The following is a 23,992-nucleotide window of genomic DNA, read 5'->3' on the forward strand; positions in this document are numbered from 1 at the left end:
TCACTTTAAATCTGTGAAAATACGATTTACCAGAAAGACAGATGGGCCTTTTGGGGACACAAACGCTGTGATTTTTCACTCTTAATCTGTCTTTTTCAGTGGCAGGAAAGCTGACTTTTCTGAGAACATTCATGCAAAAACGCACATATTCCGTCAGGCGTACGGTCAAGTGTATGCACAGCTTTATCAAACTCATCGTAATGGCAGCGTCTGAGTGGCTCGGTTAGGCATGACAAGCGTTTATTTCAGAGGTCGGCTGAGGGGGTTTGTCTGAATTGATTAAAAAAAAAAAAAAAAAGCTAAAAAAGGCGAGGCGAGTGGGTGGCTACGGCGGTGGATGGGGGAGAGCAGACCGTTAAAGAGCAACATTAGCATAGGTACGTTACACATTACACATTTATAAGACCACTGTTTTTACCAAATCCTGGTATGCAGTATAGAAAACTTAAAAAGCACACAGACATTACATCATATACAGTCAAAAAAAAATGTAGACAACTCATTTTGTTTCTCATTGAGTGATAAAAAATCAACATCACCACGAGAGCAGTTGGACACAAGATGAGAAAAGACAGAGCTTTGTGTCACTGTGCTGTGAAAGTAAAGAGAAAACCCCTTAGATATGGCATTATTAAAGGCTAATTCCATTAATGTATTCAAATCCATCCATTCCCGTGGCTGAACATTCACATGATAACTGTTCCAACAGGCTATTACCTAAAACAGAGGGTGGTACGTTACTACTGTACGGTGTCTCCATTAAAACCTCATTCATGCCAGAAGATGATACACCCATGCAGCCTTCTCTAAGGTTATTCTGTGATTAAACTCACTGTATCTCACTGCTGAAGTAAAAACATGAGCGTGGACACCAACACAAAGAACAAAACAGATACATCACTCTTAACGACTTAATAGCGCCATCTTTTCAGTCCACCAGCAAGCTTTCCACTCAACCCCCGACAAGCAAATATACTGTGAACTCCCAAATTTGCCGTTAAACTCTTGAATGAACCTATGAAACACGACCGCCCTCGGCCCGGGCTCTCCCAGTCCCCCTCACTGTTTGGGGTTGGAGGGGTTTGATCTCTGGGCAGCGTGGCACGGGTCCAGAGACTCCTTGGTGGCGCCGCCGTAGACGTCCACGTCGTGGTCGGTCCAGGGGGCGATGTTGCCCAGCGCCGAGGAGCTGCAGTCGGCCAGGGCCGCCACCTCCGGAGGTTTCAACACCCGATCCCACAAGTTGAATTGGGACAGCTCTCCGACCAGGGCTTGGGAGGCATCAAAGCGCCCGCCCAGCGTATCCTTGGGTAGAAGAGTCGGCACAAACATAGGGTTGGGTGTCAGAATGAGGACATGAATGGCATGAAAGAGATGAAATTTTTTAGGGCTTACATTGGAACCTTTTTATTGGTATGGCCCCCAAAAAAGAGGCAAAGATGTATATGTGCTAGGGACGGTTGTGCAGGACTTTCGGTGCATTGCAGGGTCTTCAAATATTTAAGGGGATTTATGTTTATCATTGCAAAATATGCCAAAACGTAGCCACCTGGAGCCCCTCCCCTATTATTGTTTCGTCAAACCATTGCTCAGTTTGCCTGTCCTGGCATTGTTGAACCAAACTGTTGAGTGTGGTTCCTGTGGCTTCTTAGTTCCTCAGTCATAAAAAGGACAACAATAGGGAAAGTACCCAGTGCTCGACAATACAATTTATTCGGCCATGTCAAACCACATGCTAACGTTTCGGCCTGGTGGCCTTCATCGGAGCCTGGTCAGAACCGAAACGTTGCTAAATGTGGTTTGACATAGCCGAATAAATTGGCTAAATTGAAATTTCTCCTCAAGATTGGTGTGTGCTGCCTCCCCACACATGGCCACTGAATTGATACAAGTGATTTTGGTTCAGCACCACAACACTAAACAATGGGAACGTGCATCCTCTTCAAGAACAAATATACGGGAGTACTTTCAGCCGGCAGCAGCAGCATTAATTTACTGCCACCAAGCGAGGAAGGTCACTAAATCTCAGGGTTTACTCTAAAATGTGTGTGCTTATTCGGATCAATACCAATACTAAATTGTGTATTTTTTGATGCCAAACCAAGCAACTGCTTCACATATGGCAATGCTGAGGCCATTTCTCCTGTTCAGTAATAATGAAAACAGAGCTGAAGCTTAAGCCTCACGGAAATATTGTGTTTTAATGATTGTTTATTCCCCTCCAGAGTACACCCGAAAGGGGACGTCATGAGATTTTCCTCATGATTTCTAGTCAACAAATCCACACTACATCAATTCATCAGCCATCCCCAGCGGAGATTAATAAAGTGCTTGCTCCCTCTAAAAACTATCCATTAAATCAAGTCTTTTTTGAGTCATCTCGCTGAAGAGCTTTGTATCCTTTTGTGCAAGAACCACGGGCCGGAGAAAGAGCTTTGGACTGTGCTACTGACAACAGGGAAGAAAACAATGTCAGATTTCATAACGGTGATGTAATGAAGTTGTCTCGCTAATGAAGCACAGAGGCCTCCCGGTGTGAGGAGAGACACCATTAGTTTTCTGTGTATCCATGTGTGAGATGCATGGTGCCTTAAAATAGCTCTCACAGTATCCCCTCATCGCTCCATGTATTATCCACTCGTTCATCCATTCATCCGTCCATCTATCCCACCAGATGACATCCAATCTAATCCAACCAATTAGCCATCTGTTCAACCACTGAGCTGTTGACTCATCTACTGTCCATCCATCCATCCATCCATCCATCCATCCATCCATCCATCCATCCATCCATCCATCACCTCTCGATCATCCCTTCATCTATCAATTTATCAGAATGCATCCATCATCCATCTGTGTCCATCAATCATCACTCCATCATCCATCCATCCATTCATCTGTCCATCATCATCCCTTCATTTGTCAATCTGTTTGACATTCACTTTTGCATCCAAACATCTATCATCAATCAATCATCCATCACTTCATGCCTTTACCTCCTTTACATCCATCCATCTCTTAACTGATCCATCCATCCATCCATCCATCCATCCATCCATCCATCCATCCATCCATGTGTCCACCAATCAATCCATCCATCAATCCATCCATTCATCCATCATCATCCCTTCATCTGTCAGTCTGTCTGTCATTCATTCTTCCATCGAAACATCCATCCACCAATCAACCATCCATCCCTCCATCCAATATCCCTTTATCTGCTTTCCATCCATCCATCCATCCATCCATCCATCCATCCATCCATCCATCCATCCATCCATCCATCCATCCATCTACCAGTCTCTCCATCTCACCTGTTCCTGTCCCAGTATGAGGACTCCCCCAGGTTTGATGGGATGCCAGGCAGCCAGCCCCTCTCCTCTTCCCTTCATCTTCCCCCCCTGGTAGGCCTTCCACACCCCGTCCCTCAGCGTCCAGCTGACACAGATGTGCTGCCACTCGTCCTGCGGCAAGGACAGAGGCAGCTGGGCCACCTGCAGGTCGCGAAAAACAAGCACCATGGTAACAGCGATACATGACGTCTTGATTTATGACTGGAGTACTGGACTAGTGTGGGTCGTAATCTGGACCAAGAATGTGGCAGAATGCACTTTGTGTCAGCAGAACTACACCCGACGGACGGCCTCAACCTTCCCTCAACCACGGCAAACAATCCACTCCTCTCTGCCATGGCAACTACACACGTAAGCACTATAAAAAGAAGATGCACTACATAAAACAACAGCTGCAAAAAGCTTTCCTCTGATCCCCTTAAAAGTCTACAGTGGTCCTACAAACAGAAATATGAAAAAAATAAAATAAACACGAAGCACGGGGCTCTTGTGTGGCATCTTTTACCTTTTCTGTGTCAGGGGGAACATATAAAATCTTTGAAATGACAATATAAGCTAATAGTGAAAAACCTAAATAGTACAACATATCCCAGAAGCAGCCTTGTAACATGTTTTTGTACTGCACATTTACAAATTTGTCACGTGGCCGGTCATTTTCATCCCAAACCCCCGCACCGGCAGGCGCGAGAAAACCTCCTACCTTGTCGTTGATGAGCAGCTCCACAGGATTGTGGACTCCCTGCAGCAGCACCAGCTCATTGGGCTGCCCCGGCACAGAGTAGGAGAAGGGGGTCCCGATGCCTCCTTCTTTGGCCTTGAGCCACACGCAGGCGGTGAAGGCGTACATCTCTGTTATCTCTTTCCTGACCAGGCCGTACATGTAGTTGGTCCGCATGGGGAAGGAGAGGACGAAGCCATCGGGGAACGACGGCTCTGTCAGTGCTTTGGAGACAAGGATCAAGGACACAAAGAGAAACAGACACTGAGTGGGAGACATGAGGCAGGCGGAAAATGAGGAGGGCCGGCTGCGTTAACGGGCAGTTTATAAAAGATGTTGCTCTTCTCATTTGTCCCCGCCAGCTTAACGACCGGCCTCTCTAACTCGAGGCCACTCTGCGGCTCTCAAAGCAAAGGGGAGTTCAACAAGGAAGGTTGGGAGAGTGAGGGCGATAAAAAAGGAAAGAGAAGGCAGAGAATCATTTCTTCTTTCCTTGTTAACCTTCCTCTCAGGCACCCTCACAAACTCTCAATAGCTTCTCTCCACTTTCCACAACAGAATTTTTATTGTCAAGTTTCTGACAACAATAAACTAAGACTTGCTCATATACATTTATAAAAGATGTAGATTAGTTTTCAGGGCTTCCTAGCCCTGTTGGACTTTAGCTGCTTTTCCATTACAGTTTTTCACTGAATAAAAGTTATAAAGTACAATTTTGCTTTGTACATGTTTCCATTGAAATGTGTATCTCTCGTAAAGTCTCATCTCTCGATATTCTCTTAATTTGTCGTCACTTTGGCGATACGCTTTTATATCAATACGTCTGAAAAATCATCTCATGACAGCGTAAAACTGTTTTAGTTTTACATATTTGAGTTTTTTTTTTTTAGGTGTTTCCTTTACTGCAGTTTTATTGCCCATTTCTGTGGGGTGATGGAAATGCAGCATATGAGTTATTGTCTCATTTTGATGTAACGTTGCCAGGGGCGATTCTAGTGTCACAGCTCTCGGGTTGCTTTAATGTCAAGCTACTGTGTCACAAAGCTATCATGTGGTTCAAAAAATAAAATGAAATAAAGAAAATAAACTGCATTTAAACGAGAAGATGAAGAAGGAACCGTGAATCCAAAACAAACGTAACCCTTTGACTTCCACACTGAGAAATACAATTAATCGCGATTAAATATCATTTATTTTTAATCGCGTTCACTGCAAATTGAGTATTTTGACACATTATTAAAATGTTCACACGACTGTACAGATTCATATGATATACTGTAAATACTGAAGCTGTATGTATGATGTATATATTTTTGAGCTATGGTCATCTGTGCTCAAGACATCTCAAGATATTTGTGGGTTCACACGAGTCATTTCTGTATCTTACAAATCGAATAAGTAGTAAAGGTTAGAAAAAGGGTACAAAATGAGAAATTAAGCATTTTATTGTCTACTACTACAAAAAAGACTAACTGTGCGGTTACAATGCCAGTTAAAGGGCTCATCATGAACCTTTTAAAAAAATTTTTTTTCAGTTCTCAGTTTCCGGAGTGCTGAGATAAAGTTCTTAAAGTGCTTAAACTTTTCATCTTGTCTAGCAAAGCTCTCACTGCTCGCTGATGCGGTTGTCTGCCTCCAGTTGTGCATCACCCTTTCATCCACACACCCCTCCCTCCAGACTCACTGTGCTCCAGCTCCGTGACGCGGTGGTTGACCGTGTCGATGCCCTGGTTGATCTTCTCGTGCTGGCCCTGCGTCTCCTTCCTCATGGCCTGTCGCTCCTTCTCCAGCATCTTTATCTTCCTCTCCAGCTCCCCCTCCAGGTCCTCCACCCTCCAGGTGCCCTTTGCGCGCCCGGGGGAACCCTTCGCGGGAGGCTTGGGGGCGGGGGAGGCCGGGGAAGCGGGACGCCGGCCGCCCGGGGCGGCCCCTGCGGCCGGGGAGGAAGCGCTGCTGGAGGGTGGAGCTGGAGCCTTGGCGGCGCTTCCACTGGAGCTGCTGCCACTACTGCCGCCTCCTGCTCCCATGGATGTGTCGGTGAGGTTCAAGGCAGCGGGGCCTATCTCCGCCTGCAGAATGGAAGCAAGGATATTAAAGTCCGTGTTAGTGCGAAGACTGAATTCGTTTGACAGAGAGAACATGGCAGAAACAAACAACTCATCTCGCAGTATTCAGACTAAAAGTCAGTACAGATATCAAATAATAGTTTGTTACAGCAGCCCCATTGGAATACAACCCACTGACTTTTCAACGTACACCACCTCAAACATTTACTAGTGCAGTACAGACAGCCTTACAGCTGAGTATCGACTCTTTGTCTTATTTAAGCTGTGGGTTGCAGCATTGATTTTGTTAGGATTGATTATATTTTGCTATATGCTCAACAAAGTGGATCGTGTTTTTTTTTTTTTTTTTTTTATATATATCATGTTTTTATATCATGTTTTGTACAAAGTGTCTTGAAGGACCCATAAACCAGCTGTGAAAATGGTGACCCTGTAAAAATGAAACTAAGGTGCACAGTGCTCATTTAAATTATTACACATCTGTGGAAACGCCTGCGAAAGTGAATTTCGTGAATACCCTGATCCACGCATAAAGACTATATGCTTGACTCCATAAGTAAACACTTTGGTTGGGGCCGTAAAAGTGTGCAGAGCCTTCTGTTCTTAAGAATGAAGGTAATTAGTATTTAAACTAACCAGGCATAATATTATGACCACCTTCCTAATGCTGTGTAGGTCTCTCTTGTGCCTCCAAAACTGTTGTGACTCATCAGAAGATGGACATGGACCTTCTGTCCACATGGATCATGCAACAGATACTTGATCAATTCGGTTTGTGAATTTGGACGCCAGGTCAAAACCTTGTGCTGTTTTTCATATTTGTTTTTTTTTTGTTTGTTTTGTTTGTTTTTTTTAGTTGTTCCTAAACTGTTTTTGTGTGTGTATCAGGCTTTATCCTGCTGCCACCAAGGAGTGGTCCAGGTGGTTGCCATGTAACTTCCACATGAATGGCAGGAACGCATAACGTTGCATTGTCACAAGATGGTTATTTTCTTCTCCTGGTCATAATGTTGTGGCTGACAACCCTTTATTTTGCTTCATGTTGCGTGTAACAATCCCTGAGTGGTGTCAAATAACTTTTGATCCGTGAAGCTGGGGACAGAATAATAGTAGGGTAAAGAAGAACAGGACATGTTGTCCACAGAAGACAAAAAAACTCCCCTCTCCCACACCGAAGAGATGCAACAACTGTTTTCACCGAAGCCTAGTTATGCCTAGTCTCAAACTGGAACGACAGAGCCGCTGTGTTGACGGTGGCAGTAGTACGAGCGGCGGCATTAGTATTCAGAGCATACGTCGAAAAAGACAAGGTGTCGGTGAGGCGGCAGCACGGAGAGAGACGGAGCTGTTGGCGAGGGGTGAGACGACTGCGAGGGCGATACAAAATATCAAGAGAGAGCTGCTGATCTGGACGGATATAAATTCACACGGACGGAGACAACCTTGTAACAGACTGTGCTTGGAGAGGGCTGGCGGTGATGCAGCAGTGTTAGCGTGTGTGTGTGTGTGTGTGTGTGTGGTTACAAAGCTCATGTCTCAATCTCTGCACACACACACGCAGAGAGAGAAGGAACCTGACCCCCTCCTCCACCACCCTTTTCCTGTCCAGCTTCATCTTTTATTTATGTCTCTATCCTGCTGCTGGATGCGGAGGTAGAGGCGCGTGACGTGATGGTGGGGCCGGGGAGTGGTGATACAGAGATTTCCCGTGGGCCCTGGAGGAGCGTGCGCAAGGCATGAGGGGAGAGCGTGTCATGAGTCACTTGTGAGGGTGACAATAAAAGAGGAAATGAAGGAGGGAGTTCGGGAAAGATCAGAGCACTTAGAAGATGAAGAAGACTTAGAGGCCTGTAAACCACATGTATGCAGCGGGACTTCTAGTCTGAACCTTTTCATTATTTTAATGTGAAATTCTCAGAAATCGTTTGATAGTTTTTTACCAGAAAGACCTTAAGCCTCACGGTTATCAACCTGACACTGGGGCAGATGGGTGGTATATGAATCAGACATGGTTCAACTTGGACTTGGAGGGATCACTTGGCTCATGCGTCATTTTGGGGGGGTTGTCCAAATGTCCTGCTGCGCAACACAAGTCAAACACAAGGAGAACAGCAACAGGTTTTTTTTTTTTTTTTTGTGGCAAAAGTTGGCATAGAAAACTCAGTGCTCATTATCTCTCAGTTACCTCGAGTTTCTCAATGCGATCCTTCAGGTCCATGATGGCCCTGGCCAGCTCCTCCACTGCCCGCGCCGTCTGCAGCTGCGCCGCCGCCGAGGAGCTCACATCATCCCCGGCCATGACTCGGCGGTTGCCGCTCCAGACCCCGATGCTCCGCTCCGGGACGCTCCTCTCGTCCTCCAGGCCGCTCTCGCACTCGCTGAGCTTCCCGGTCAGCTCCCGGATGGTCCTCTGGTCCATGAGGATCTGGTCGTTCTGCTGCAGGACCATCTGCCGGAGCTCCTCCGCGGTGGTCCGGAGGGCTTCATCCCCGGTCCCGTACAGCGGCTCGTCCGCCTGCTGCTTCTCACCGCCCGCCTCCTCCTCCTCCTCCTCCTCTCGCCGCTGCCTCACATCTTTGGTTTTGCACTCTCCAACCGGGACAGGGGTGCAGATGAGTCGGCTGAAGCTGAACTGTTTGGCGGACCCCCCTCCACCCGTCTCCTCCCCGAGGTTGAGCTCGTTCAGAGCCGGGACCTCCAGGCCGATGCCTCCGAGCCCGTTCCCGTTCCCTCCGTCGTACGACTCGGCGCCGTGGAGAGCGCCCAGCGGCCCGGCGTGAGCCACCGATCCCGTCTCCAGGGGCTGGAGCAACGTCTCCGACGCCAGGGTGCCGTTGTCTCCCTGAGGCCCGGTGCTTTTTCGGGGGTAAACGCTGGCGATGATGCAGATGACCGCGCCGAGGAAGGCCAGGGCGCCCGCTCCCACGAGCACCACCACGAACTTCATAGCGCCTGGGAAGGGAAAAGAAATAAAGCTGACATGACACAAAATGTCTCCGCTTTGGAGAAGGGCTACGGCAGCATGCAGTGTGACGGCAGACGCGCCGATTACAATCACAATCCACCTCTTTGAAGTCATAATTTTACATCTCTACAAACACCAGAACCGCGATTAGAAAAAAATAAAATAAATGTTTTCCTACTTACAGCTGATTCACTGGTCTTTATCTTCCTCTGCTGCCGCTGCTGTCTCTTCCTGCCACCCTCCGTGCAGTAATGTTGACGGCACCGCGCTGTCTGGTCCAGGGATGCTGCCTCTCCGTGTCCGTGTTGCTAAGCTGCACTCTCCTCTGCGCGTTACCATGGGGACCGCTGGGAGAGGAGGAGCCAGGCCGCAGCGAGCATGCGTCAAAGGGTCCTGTCCGGCAGCGAGAAGGTGATGGATCAACGAGTGTGTGTGTGTGTGTGTGTGTGTGTGTGTGTGTGTGTGTGTGTGTGTGCGTGTGTGAGTGTGTGATAAGGTTTTGTTGCCTCATACAAACAAAGACGTCCAGGTTTAGAGAGACACTTCCTGTTTTTAGTCACTCTTATATTAATACCAATTAATATTAACAGCTTCTGATTAAATAGAACAAAATAAATCAGGTGCAAAATGACCAAATATATATATATATATATATATTTTTTAACGTTGACATAACTAATACATATGTTTTTACGTAGATTATGTTTCATACTGTATTGTTAAATCTAAATAAATTTGATTAAAAGGCAAAAAAAAATAATAAAAAAATCATTGGTTTTCTTCCCTGCACATATATATGTGTGTGTGTGTGTGTGTGTGTGTGTGTGTGTGTGTGTGTTTCAGACAATATCAACAATGCATGTGAGCGTACATCATGAAGAAGTGGTCCGAGCTATAGGGGAGAAAATGAATAAGCAAAATTCAAAACAAGGGGGAAAACAGCCTACGAACACAGTAAATTCCATTTTAAACATAATAAATGTGAATCATAGAGGTCTTTGCAAGATATAAGCTGTCATTAACAACATTTTTTATATATATATATATTAGGAAATGATCAGAAGACATAAAGACAGCGCGCGATAAAAGCCGGAAAGGCAGACGCTGCTGAGGAGAAGAAGATGGAAGATGTGCGTCCTTGAGCAAAGAGTTTATTTATTTAATTATTTATTTGGACTGAGTAGGAGGAAGAATTTGTTTTCACTGAGAGGCAGATCCAACAGAAACGATCCGACCCCCTGGCAGCCCTCCGTGGCTTTGTTCGACAAACACTCGCTGAGGAGCTTCTCGTTTTGGTTCACGTGTGGACAAACAGTTTCCAGAGAGGTTTTGCTCTTCGTAGCCGCCCAGGGCACGTAATCAAAGATGCTCTGCTTCTCTCCGCGAACAGGAAACAGTTGACTGCTTCGGCAAAACATTAATAGAAAAATTCAGCCTTGGACAATCGTTAATTAATTCCTGGAGTTGCTTTTGTGGTGTAATTTGTTTTCATTTCTGGAGGCTGTCGGCGCTAATTTTCACTTTGTGAGCTACATACAGTGGACATCAATATCTCACAAAACAGCTTCTTTCTGCTTCTTGAGGCAGTTTTTATTGTTGAATCTATAGAGATAAAACTGACATTTGTTGCTGCTGTGATCTGTCCCTGTGCCTCTTCTTGTCTTATCACAACAGTAAGCTTCAGCATAGCTTCAGAATATATATATATGTATATAGGACTAAACCAACACCTGTAGATTTCTTAAACAGACACAACACGACTACAGTCACTCCGGAAACATTTAAATCGCAGCTTCCACGGTTTTACGGTACGGTATATATATAAAACCGTGGAAGCTGCGATTTAAATGTTCTCTGAGTGACTGTAGTCGTGTTGTTTCTGTTTAAGAAATCTACAGGTGTTGGTTTAGTCCTATATAGAACATTGGTCTACAACGGGGGCATGCGACCCCTGGGGGATCTGTGGAGGTACTGCAGGGGGCGTGGCAAACATCTTTGGTTGATCAGACATTTTTATTTTTTTCCCTCCACAAATTTAGGTTTCTTTAAATACACATTAACATCTATCTATCTATCTATCTATCTATCTATCTATCTATCTATCTATCTATCTATCTATCTATCTATCTATCTATCTATCTATCTATCTATCTATCTATCACGTGGGCGTCTCATGTCGACCGACGATGGTTATTTTAGTTTCACGTGTTTCATGAGCTCAGAGGCATCCTCTCAAGGAGGAAACAGACCAGAGAGACTTGCTAAAGGAAACTAGAGGAGGTGGAGGAGGAGGAAGAGAACAGGTATCACCTCTCCGAGTCTCTATTTTACATCCGCTAGTCTGAAGAAGAGTCAAATGAATAAAATAAAAACGCTGCTGGAGGCTGGAGATGTTTGAACCTTGCGCTGAGTCTTTATCTCTCAAGGACGAACGCCCAGGTGTGATGACCTTTATGTCACCCCAGCCCTCACAGAATACACAAACAGAGGATGATGCTGCTGCTGCTGGCGTTCATAACGTGAGTGAATCACATCGGCTCAATGGCGCCCCTCTGTGGGACATTTAGGAACTGAGGTATTTTCCATCCCTGCAAAACCATACGAGGTCTTTACAAGACAAAAGCAAAGGGTTGAAAAAGGTCTGTCTCCTACTGACAACTTTACAGCCAGACGTTTCTCTTTCTCTCGTGGTTTAGTTCTGCCATCGTTAATCATGATCAAGTTAAATTCGGTCTGTATATCTTTAGAAATGTTGTTATTTTAGCTGAAGTTTCAAGTTATGTATCAAATGAGGTCTTAAATTAAAAGCCTCTCTGTTTTAACCTGAGGGTATTCACCTTCAAACTGGAGAAGAAAAGTGGATGAGTTCGGGTTCATTAATCATTAGATCCCCATTAGCTGACATTAACTTAATAAAATAATAGCTCAACTTGACACCTTCATACATTTAGTCAGCATATAACAATGAGACTTTTTATACCTGCTGGGTAAATAAAAATAATTGAAGCTTTTTCTTAAAATTCTTAAGACGAGGTTTGTTAAATATGTAAATGCGTTGGCTCGTTATCTGGAGCAGACGATGCATGAGCATGCATGGTCTCCACAAAAGTGTGTAGAAGGGTAAAATTATAAACCAATCAGCCACAACATTAAAACCACCGACAAGAAACGTAAACAACATTGATCATTGAAACATTTGAACTTTACAGACCTGGCATTCATTCATGTGGATGTTACTTAGACATGTAGCACCCACCTAGACCAGACCCCCCCACCCCATAGCAACGCCACTCCGTGATGGCAGCAGCCGTCCCCAGCAGGATGCAGAGACCTAGATAATATTAGGAAGGTGGTCATAAAGTTATGCCTGATCGGCGTGTGATGTGAGCGTGTATGGTCTCTAACTGGGTCACATCGCAGTAAACAACCAAATCTGTGTCAGTATCCAAAAAGAGGTGCGACAAACAGCGTTCAAGTCTGAAGCACAACAAAACCGTTTACTCTGAGGAGACCTGAGTGGAAGCAGCACCACAGGAAGAGAAGCAAAGCACACTTTGTTTTTTTTTTTTTAAAGAGCTTTTAATTAAAAGCCTTGTACAAGAAACACACAGAAGGCAACAACAGTAACAGGTAACATGACACTGAATACATAATCTGTACAAGGGTTTGCAAAACATGCTTCAGAAGTTCAGATACATTACAATGTCATCATTTCCTCCGCCTCCTCGTCATTACCATTAATACAATATACATAATTCATATAATGAGCATTAAAAAACAGACAAAACTGCAGTCTCGACACAGAAAAAAAAAAAGAAATCAGCTTTCCTTCTGATCAAACCCATATTGGACTATCATTTTTTTCATTTATTTATTTTTTTAAATGGCATTCAAATAAACAGCATCACATTATTATGCATATTTCAAAAGCAAATGTATTAAAATACAGTACAAGTGAAAGACAAAAAAATGCTTAAAAAATAATCATTTCCAATTAATTAAGCATCTTTATACAGACATTTAAACGAGGATCCTTCCTGTTATATGTACATTTACCAATCAGTGCCATGGGTAAATCTAGCACTTGAAACTACATCACATATAAACACATATTTTAAAAAAAAACAAACAAAAAAAAGCAAAAAAAAAAAAAGCTTGAAAAACTCATTTTTAAATCAAGAGCCCTATTTTGGTTGAAAGATAGGCCACTAAGTTGAGTTGTGCTACCCCATATGAGAAAAGAAGAAGTAGAAGAAGAAACAACGTTGCTATCAACTGCTGGAAAACAAACATCGCATCCAAGCAGCCTAATACCTTACACATCTACCGACTGTCACTTCTATCCACCACTTAAGAGATATTAAAGTTAGAGCAGGTGAAAAAATCTATTCCAAATCACGAGATATCCATTTTAGAGAAGAAAAACATTAGTTCATCAGGTTTTATATAAAAAAAATAACACAGGAGGATTTTTTATTATCATTACTCAGTCAAATAAGGACTTAAAAACACTTTTAATTTATAAATTTGAGAAACTGTAGAACCATTTCATAACAGTAGCTACCGCCTTTTTCTTTTCTTCATATAATGGATGTGTCACTTTGGAATAAATCCTTCCAGGTGTAGTAACCTATGAGCGTACTGACGACAACTAGGAGACAGGAACCGTTTCTAAACGTTATCACGATGACGTCTTGTGGCCGAGTGAGACGAGTGTAACGTCGCCTGGAGTGTAGCTGAATGGGTTGAACGGAGCAGCTATAAGGCAACACATGCGGACGATTTGTAAATATTTCAACACGCGCTAAAGATAAAGAGCCGAGGTCTGGGAAGGTCTAGAGAAAGCATCGGATACACACCGATCAGGCATAACATTATGACCGTTGGACGTGGGCCTTCTGAGGGTGTCCTGTGGTTGTTATGGGGGGGGCTATTTGTTGAGGGGAGGGGCCTCTGAGGATCATCCAGCAGTGGGTGTGGGTATTGGGTATTGGCAAGGACGATACTTGAGTCACAATACATTATTGCGATACTATGATATTGCGATACATTGCAATAATCGACATAGTTCACTGAGCAATTTTGAATGCAGCTTAAAATACACACTGTATATGTGTAAATATAGATGACGGGGATAATTCACTGGACAAACCGAGTCAAAAAACAATACTAAACCAAATGATGCATTTCCAATTCATTGCACTTGTACAGAAAAAGAGGTGGTGGAGGAGGTGGGGAAGTTGATCATGATCGGCCCAAAATGTGACTTTTCTTTTAAAATCTATAATTAGACATTCAAAATCAATACTGTATCGGAAGAAACAATGCAATGCAATATATTGCCATATTTCTTCCCTAGCCTATCCAATAGATACGTTGGGATCTAGTGAATTTAGAGGCCAGGTCAACACCTTGTGCTGTTTGTTGTGTTTTATATTAGTTGGTCCTAAAGCGTCTTTGTGGGAGTGTATCTGGGTACTACACCCAGGTCCAAAAAGCTTCCCATCAGAAAGCTGAGTTGTCACCAGATGGTCAATGTTATTCACTTCTCCCCTGTCAGTGGTTTTAATGTTGTGGCTGACTACTTTAGATAAATAATTATGATGCCGGGTTAAAAACTTCCAGCGCTTTCAGGGATTTAGCTGCAATCGACCTGCAGTGAACGAGTTTGGCCAAGTTTTCGCGGATCAAACCTTCGGACGGGCTACCCGACACGCCGCCCGACTCCGGTCCAGGTCGTTTCCCCGAGTAGAAAGAGCGAAAGGCAGGAAACTAAATACTTCCATTTAGAGAGAGGGAAAAACGAAACGTCTGATCGACCCCTCGCCTCGTATGGTCGCCAGAGGAGTAAAAGACCAGATTCATTCACCGGACAACTTCCTCATCCTTCCTCTGTGTAAAGTGAAGTGAGGACATTACGAGGACCAAAAAGGTCCTTCATGTTACATAAACCACTTCTATTAACACTTAGCGCGCGGCGGTAAAGAACAGTCACTGCGGCTAAAAGACTAAATGGTGACATCCGAAGGAACGAGGTGGATAACAACCAGAGAGGCTTAGCTTTGGACTCGTGCTCCGAGGAGATCATTTCGTTTTGGCGGCCTCGGCCTGAACTGTGATCGTCTCTTCCTCCCGGACCTCCTAGACGGGCTGAGAAGGTTTAAAAGACGCTTCGAAACGAACCGCGGGTCAGTTTAGAGTCGTGGTGGACGTCGGGGAGCTGGAGAAGGAAGGTGGCGAGTAAAGGAGGGACTGCAAGGAGAGCAATAACTTAAAAATCTATTGTTTTTGTATATTATTTTTGCACCTTTTTTTTTTTATTATTTATTTAACGTTGTGCGTGCATATAAATACTTACTCATACTGTAGATATATGCATGTGCGTTCAAGGGAGCAAGAGGAAAAGGCCTTGGAAAACGGGTCTACACAGAATATATATATTTTTTTTTGGGGGGGTGGGGGGAGGTTGGGGATGCAGTCAACGTGTATTGCATTTACCTCGCTGTATCCGAGGGTCCGGATGTGTTAAGTGCAAAAACACACGGCCTCGTTTTATCTTGAACAAACTGGACCTTTCAGAGAAACCGAGGATATTGACGTAACACTTAACGGCTGCTGGACACGGCCAACACTGAAGAAGAGCATCTGTTTAAATATGTATGTTTGTTTCACATACAAAGAAGTGTGCTTGATAAAAAAAAAACAAAAAAAAAATCACCTCACACACCAGATGGGTGAGAGGTTTCAACTTTCAGGATAATCATTATTATTATTTTAATTAGCACCAACTGAGCTAAACTTTCCATCCAAGTCTGCTTTAAACGAGTCAGTGCTGTGCAAGAGGACACAATATGGCAATTTAAATGTCAAGAGGGGCGTATTAGCTGCCCCCTTTTCCAATGTATATACTTCTTTTTAAAAAAAATACGCTATTTTATTCATTTGTTTAACTAATCAATGGCTGGGCGCTGTTAGGTTACATTACATTACACAACTATGGACAAACCCTTTAAAGGAAAAGTAGTAAAAGGGTCGAAGTGGCAACACTGGCGTGATATCTTTTTTTTTTCTTCTTTCTATCATCGATGGCAAATCAAATTCACATCATTTGATTCTCCTATGGCTTCACTGGGGAGGGCTCGTCTGGGGCGGGGGCAGGGGGAGGGGAGGCGGCGCCCTCGGGGCTGGCGGAGGGCGAAGCTGGGGAGGGGAACTCTTTGATGGTGACGGTGACCAGGTTGGTCGTCACATCCGTCACCACCACATCCTTGCAGCTCGGCGCCATTTCCGGGTGCCAGTCGGGGTCCCCCTCGGCCGGCACCCTCTGGGGGTCGGCGGGGGCCTGGTCGCCGGGAGCGACCGGGGGGAGGGCGGCCGGCGGCTGATCCTTGGCTCTGCGTTGGCGAGGGCTCTTCTTGCCTCCGTCCGCGGTCCCAGAAGAGTCCAGGGCACCGTCGTCCTCGTCGTCCTCGAGGGAAGAGGAGGGGGAGGACGGAGAGGAGGGGAGGAAGGGAGACCCTGCTGGGTCTGAGGACGGGGTGGGAGCCGGTGGCTTGGCGCTCTCGCCCTTCTGGGTCTCTGTGTGGGCTTTACTGGACTTGGCTTCCTTTTTGGAAGCCGAGGTCCCGGTGGCCGGCTGAGACTGTGCCGCCGTGGACTTGGTGGGAGGTTTCCCTTCGGAGCCGCTGGAGCTGGAAGGAGAAGGAGGTGACTGGTACTGAGAGGAGGCGGCGTGGCTACCTTTAGCCCCTGCGCTGGAGCGGGAACCCGGGTGGGGTTGAAAGGGCACCGGACCTGCGCACTGCAGCCCGAACGGCTTCCCGTACATGGGGAACCCCAGCATCTTCAGAGGAGGCTGAAAAGGTCTGTAGGGGGCCTCTCCCTTCTTACCAATGATGCGGTTGCGGGATGGGATGTTTTGGCGTCCGGCTGCGATGTTCCTGCCGCCCGCGGCCGCGCCGCCTCGACCCGGTTTGTCAATGACCTTCAGGTTGAGGATAATCCGACCCCTCTTGACTTCCCGGGGTTTGACGCGCCGGTTGAGGATGCGGACGGTCTCGGAGAAAGGGGAGACGTGCATGCGGGAGGGGAAGCCGCCGGGGTTCGAGAAGGCAGCCGCCATGGGGTCTGAGCGGGGCAGCGGGCGCCTGGACATCCGGTGGCAGCGGTGAATGTCTTTCTTCAGCTTGTGGGTGGCCGCCAGGGAGTTGAGCTTGGGGGAGGGCGCCACGGCCGAGGAAGAGGAGGAGGACGACGGCGACGGCAGGTGGTGCGGCGAGGCGGAGAAGGAGGAGGAGGGAGCTGCTCGGCTGGTGGTGGACGAAGAGGAGCGTGGAGTGCTCTGGCGGCTGTTGGAGGCTCGGCTGCTGGTCTCTCTTTTCTGGCCACGGCCCTGGGGGGAGACAACAGAATGAGCTTTCTGAAACAAGCATGAGTGCTGCCATTTAAACACAATATGCACACTGCTCCAGTCTCAGCCGTTCGACTTGTTGGACACAATGTGTCCACCACGAAGAAGGTTGTTCAGATCCTGCATTCGCAAGTTAGGTGCGTGCGACCTGGCGTTAAACATGCGTCTCTGGATCTGAGCCCAGTTTCGGGCTCTCAACCCTGACATCATCAGGTGTGCAGTAGAACATTTTAACAGTCGGTCTAATCTAATGAACCTCTACCGCTGCTCCAGAACCGAGAACAGCAAAAACGGTAAATTTTCAGCAGCTGGGGCATCAAAAAATACAGTGAAAAAACAGAGAATTACTTTTTCGTAAAAATACAGTTATTTTCCATAATTAAACTACAGTTTCTACTTGTAATTTTAACAAGATTTTGCCTTATTTTCAGGTGGTTTTAACATTTAATTAGAAACATTTTCACATTTTAAAACAATTAAATTGCCTAGAAATATAGTAAATGGTAAATAAATGTTGTATTACGAATAACATTGCTTAAATTTACAGAAATGTGCTGTTATTAGTTGGTTTTAATTACATTATTTTATGGGAAGATATTGTATATTACTTTATATTTGACCTGATATAACAGCATATGACACAAAATAATGTGATTCATCTTTCAAAACACGTCACAAAACTGTTGCAAAACTAGATATTTGGTTAGATTGCAAGAATTTACTGTTAAAGTACTGTTTTAAAAATACAGAAACAATCTGTAAAATAAACAGTAATTCTGTTATATTACTTTTTTTTTCACAGCGTGTGTGTCATCACTTTGGTTTATCTCCACCCTGACGTTAGTTAGTCCTGCACAAAACTACTCATATTAAATATTTTCGTTTGTAAATTCTTACAGCTGCAAGGAAAATCACTTAATTAATCACGTAATTTTTGCACTACAGGTGACCGACCATTTATAGCAGCTGTTGTGTGTTTTTTTTTTCTGAATGAAAGAGGGAAAACTCCACTGATACAGGAGCATCCTGTTGAGTATAGGGGGTAGCTCAGAATGCACTGCGTCCATGTCATGATCCCAGACCACTTCCAAATGTGGCCTGAGATTTGATCTCTCACAGTGTTTCTGCAGATTTGAAAAAGTGAAATTTAAGACTTTTTAAGACCTTTTTTCAGACCCTAATGGGTTAAATGTACGGCCCAGAATTACTTTCAAAACAACATAATTTAATGCCATTCAACTATCAACTCCGGACATCCCTGGGGTGGGCTCCACTAATGAGGAACAGAAACATAACAGGCCGGGGCCAGAGAGGGTCACACTGCAGATGAAGTGGTAATAAATGGACGTAAGGATTTAAGACTAAATGTAATTTAAGACCTACAATGGCAAAATATGCTCGCATTTAAGACTTCTAAAGGCCTTAAATTATGATTAGAAAATTTCAGACCTTTTAAGACTCCACAGAAACCCTTTCTCTAATGTGATCTCAATGTGTCCTATGAGTGTTTACACCTGTTTTTTTACGTGAGTGGATCGTCTAGATCAGATCTTAACACAAAGTCTAAACAGGCCCTCAGTGTAATGTGTTACTGCTCGGTGTAGAGAGATAAGCCACATTCATAAACACCCACATTAGGCTTATTAGATACACCCAAGAATAAAAAAATAAATAACGTTGTCATTTGCTCCAGGCATTTCCACAGTGTTTTCAATCCAAAATCCAGTCAGGTCTTTCAGCTCTCGATGACGCTCTGAGTTGTAGCTTTTGTCATGTTTTGGATCTCCCTCACATGTAAACTAATCCCACTGCACAGCCTTAATGGATTGGTCCTGAGAGGCTGCAGCGAGATTTTCCAACGATGCACGATGCAGGAACTGGCGTATTTAAAAGATCGATCCAAGGATTTAATGATCAATCAATATCGGATCTTTCAAATAAAGATAATTTTGACTTGGAAAATCTATATTTTTTTTTAAAGCCAGCCCTAGTATCTAATGAACTGTGAGTGTATACTGTAATGCAACTTCAATGCCAAAAGAAACGACACTTCCAGCCAAATCCATGACTGCAAGTAATTAAACCAATGCTCAACAGCGGTGGTTAACTGGGTTTAGTTGCATCTGACACCTTGCCATAAAGTTCTGTTTAAAATAAATCTCTCCATTGTATATGAATGGTCCTGTAGTGTCGGCTCAGCTCACAATGCAGCTCTGATTATAACCGTCTGGCTTTTTAGATGTCGTACAGTCGACTGCACCAGCTCAGGGCTGATAAGTGAAAACGAAAACGACTCCACTACAAGACTTCGTTTCATGTCGATTGCAAAATTACAAGACACTCGCAGCGGTGCACGTTGTGAGCACAAGAATCAGAATCAGCTTCAAACAGGCTTGAAGTAGGTTATTCACACTTTAACAGTAGAAACCACAAACAGAACTTTCTATTCTTCTGTGAGATGCTGCAAATTCAGCAAATGCGACGCTATATTCACTGGGTTGTTTTATGACTGTACAAGTAGTACATGTAAGTTATTTATTCAAGCTGCACACAGACTATGTTTTACATTTTAAAATGATATAATATAACCATTAAACCAGACTTCAGAAACTGTACCTTCACAACTAGGTTTTTGGGTTTTGGTCCCCGTTTCTTTGGCCCGTGTAATTCTCGTTCTCGTTCCCTATAAAAAAATAAAAATAAAAATGACAGTTAGAAAAGTTCACATCAAAAAAAGCAAAGACAGACTAAAAAATAAAATAAATTAAAAGCGGCAAAACAATGAGAGCATATATGACGAATCAAAAGAGATGACAGAGATGAAATATGTGGGCGTCTGAAAGCACACAAAGTTTCTGAAGCCATATTTGGACGGAGACAGATTATCTTCACGTGTCCATTTTAGTCTCCGTCTGATGTGTCTTTTCTTTTCTTCTTTTTTTTTTTTTTCCTGTAAACAAGTCTGAAGAGCAGAGGCCTTTCAAGAGGAGAGAAATAAGTCCGGCTGAAGTGGACTTTTCTCATCAGAGGAGGAATGTAAAGAGATAAGATTAGGAGCAAACACGAGCACTTTGAGTAAGACAAAGTTTAGACAATGAAATGGCTTCAAATGTTTGAAGACTGGAGCCAAAAGAGAACAAAAAAAAAAAAAAAAAAAAAAAACACAGCAGACGACGATCAATTCAAGGCTCCCGTTAAACCAGCGCTACTCACTTTTGCTCAAAGCCCAGGATCAATCTGTCATCCAGAATATTCTCCTCCGGCTCCCAAGTGCTGTGCCTAAACAACGAAAAGACACAAATCAACACTGCACATGAGCTTTAACCAACTTTTTCCAGTCGAATGCAATTTAAAAAAAAACAAAAAAATTGACACTTCCATTAAGAGTGTGTCCACTTACTTCATTGCCCATCCTTTCCATTTTACCAGGTATTCAAGTCTTCCCTGCAAGAAAAAAAAGAAAAAAAGAAAAACAGATGGCGGATCACTAAAAACAACTCATATACGAGAACAGAGCTCTAAAAAAAAAAAACAAACGCAAACTTAAATCTGGAACAGATTTGCAGCTTTCCACTGTTTACTCTTTAGTCTTGTATCTACATTTGGGAGTTGCTAGGATTTTCAGGCCCTTTACACAAAAACACTGGAGAGAAATCATACGAGGCTCTCATGCGAAGAAATTCTTTATCACTTGAGTAAATATTGTGATTAAAGTTGATTATATTTCAGGAAAGAAATACTACAAGCTGCAGCTAGGGGATTTCTGTAAATTAGCATGGGAACATTTAATGTGGATGTCATCCTGGCTATAGCTGTGTAAACACATTCGCTCTCCTGTCAGCTCATTAGATACGCCAGTGAAAACTAATCCATCCCAATGTTAACAACCCTGCACTAAATCATGGCGTCATGAAGGTTAGGTGTTGAGCATTTGTTTTAAAAAAAAAAAACAAAACAAAGGGAGCTGTCGATTCAACCGTGTTTTCATTTCAGAGTCTGTGGTTTGTAGCATTACTGATTAGAAACATGTTTCTGTTATTTTGACAACTCTCGTTTGAGTCAGTGGGCCAGGCCTGATAACAAAAACACTTTTAATTCAATCCAGTTTGACGGCACCACAACCTACATCCCTCCTAGAAAAAAATGATCGTGCAGTTGAGTCGCCGGCGTCCTTTACACAGTTTACTGAACATACAAAAACAATCATAAAGATAAGACTTAGTGCAGGACTGTTATAGCAGAAAGCATCTGTTATCACAGGTGTGCTTAATATTTTGGCAAGGGGGTGTATATTCTGTTATTTCTAGTGAGGGAAGAGTCTTGATTTCTACTTCTCTTAATCCAGTGGGCTCGTATGTGTGTAGATAGTTGCACTGTTACAATCAGTGATATATTATACTCAAGAGATTTTTTTTTTGTTTTTTAAATTGACCTCATCTATGGGCGTTTCATGGTGTTGAAAAGGATCTTTTTTTTTTTTTTTTTTAAATGCTATTTTCTGGTATGCTCACCCTCCACTGGCTGTAAAATGCAGACCGTGGCCGTGTAGCTTTAGCTACCATTAGCTGTTACATATATACACACACACACACACACAAGGAAGGCCCCCTCCATTTCACAGTTTCACGGTTTCACAGCCCGTGTCCCCTTCTCAGCTGAGCTGCAGCGAACCCCCCCCTCTTCTTTGTGTCGCTGCTTTTATTGCCCCCTTGCCAAGGTCTGAAATATACGAGCCGAGAACTGGGAGCCTCGCTGCTACTTAGCATGTGGCTAGCTCCAACTAATGTGAAGTAAAGTCTGCCAGCGAGGCCTCCGTAGCAACGTAAAGGCGAAAGAAGACAACCCGAAGCCCGAGTCCTATTGGGCGGGAGCGGAGAGAGCAGAAGAAGAGGGGTCGCGGTCAACATCTGCAGACAGGCAGCGCAACACACACACACACACACACACACACACACACACACACACAAAAACACAACACGCGGCACAGTGGCGGCCGTGGCTCACCTTACGGACGCGGCGTTTCAGAATGGCTTCCGCGGCGAAAATGCGATCTCCCGCCGCCGAGAGCTCCATGTTTCATGCCCCGGGCTGCGGTGCTTGTCCCCCCGGTTAGGTTCGTCTCTCTCTCTCTCTCTCTCTCTCTCCACGGACGACAAGCTCCGCTCCGCTCCGCTGTGTCTGCTCGCGTCGACCACGGCCACAGCGCGGGGTCGAGAGGCAGCGCGCACACGTTAGGGCTTTGGGTCAGTACCCCCTCCCCCCTCCCCCCCCTCCTCCCTTGGTCGCCCGGGCAACGCAGGAGACACTGACGAGGATGCAAAGAAGCGCGCTCGCTGCTCGGAGTTCTCGTTCTACATTCGTTTCTGTATCTCACTATGGGACACTCCCCCAGAAGCTGTATATATTAAGCCAGTCTAGACTGGCCGACAGAAATGACGTCTGCTCCTGGTAGGAGGGACTTCCTGCTGCCTTAAAAGCCTGACGCAACGGCACTTGCCTCAGTGTAAAAACCAATTCTCGCTCCCAGAAGCATCCTCGCAGGCAGTTTGTGTAGCTAGCTTTAACAAAAAAAAAAAATAAAAATAAAAAGTTCACAGAGCGAGCTAACCACTCGCCGAACGCTACCTGGCTGTCACCAAACATTAGCTGCGACGGTTAGCCACTATACTAACCGTTCTTCGCTTCTCGTGTAACTCGACGGAGCTATATTGACGGAGCTATGGCGCCTGAATCTTCCCTCACCAAGGGGAAAAGACAAGTTACCACCGAAGCCGTGCAAGTGCGGTGACAACATAGCGGGGGCAGACACCCATTCTGTTTGTGCTGCGTGCCTCGGGCTGCAACATGCCCAGGAAGCGCTAGCCTTACCGGTCTCTTGTGAGCACTGTGCGCGCCTCTCCGTCAAGACCCGCCAACACAGGCTAGCACGCCAGGCTAGCCTGTCGGCGGCAGATCCAATGGTAGGGGTAACCATCTCCCCGCCAGAGGAGCTGGATCAGGACGCCCAGGGAATGACCTCTTCCAGCGGTGCCAAAACTTGGGGCGAACAGCTGGGCGCTGTCGCCCCGTTGATCGACCCCGATGAGCACGACACCGGCCTCGTGACGGAGCACAGCTACATCGCGGGTGACAGCTCGGACTCGAACCAAGGCTAATGGACTCCCCCATTAGCCTCGGTTCGGAGGATGATGAAGGGGACAGCGAGCCTTTCATCACAGAGACCACCACGTCTCGCTATGAGGGTAAACGGCTGCCCAGAGCGAAATCCTCTACTAGACGGCTGCTGCCGGTTTTTCCAGAGTGCCTCGAGGAAGCGACCCAAACATGGAGCAATCCAGTGTCCGCTAAGAACCCTGTCCAGGGAGGGTCAGCCTTGGATTGGATCGGCACGGAGGAAAATGGCTTCTCCCACCTTCCCCCGGTCGAACCTTTGTTGGCCTCCCACCTCCATCCCTCGATGAGGTCCACCATGACGGCTGC

The 23,992-nt window shown here is 45.1% G+C and overlaps 1 protein-coding gene across 1 annotated transcript; it reads right to left on the reverse strand.

Moving 5' to 3' along the window:
- Positions 1 to 311: 311 nt before the first annotated feature.
- Positions 312 to 22,748, reverse strand: LOC125003465. The gene is made up of 11 exons (XM_047577420.1): positions 22,517 to 22,748; positions 20,913 to 20,956; positions 20,726 to 20,791; positions 20,129 to 20,195; positions 16,232 to 17,494; positions 15,286 to 15,322; positions 8,323 to 9,089; positions 5,756 to 6,140; positions 4,054 to 4,295; positions 3,315 to 3,494; positions 312 to 1,305 (listed from the first exon to the last, which is right to left on the reverse strand). Exons 1-11 carry the CDS (start codon positions 22,583 to 22,585, stop codon positions 1,060 to 1,062), a joined length of 3,366 nt encoding a protein of 1,121 aa, XP_047433376.1. The 5' UTR covers positions 22,586 to 22,748; the 3' UTR covers positions 312 to 1,059.
- Between the last annotated feature and the right edge of the window lie 1,244 nt (positions 22,749 to 23,992).

The sequence above is a fragment of the Mugil cephalus genome, chromosome 2, assembly GCF_022458985.1.
Source record: "Mugil cephalus isolate CIBA_MC_2020 chromosome 2, CIBA_Mcephalus_1.1, whole genome shotgun sequence".
Lineage (NCBI taxonomy): Eukaryota > Metazoa > Chordata > Actinopteri > Mugiliformes > Mugilidae > Mugil > Mugil cephalus.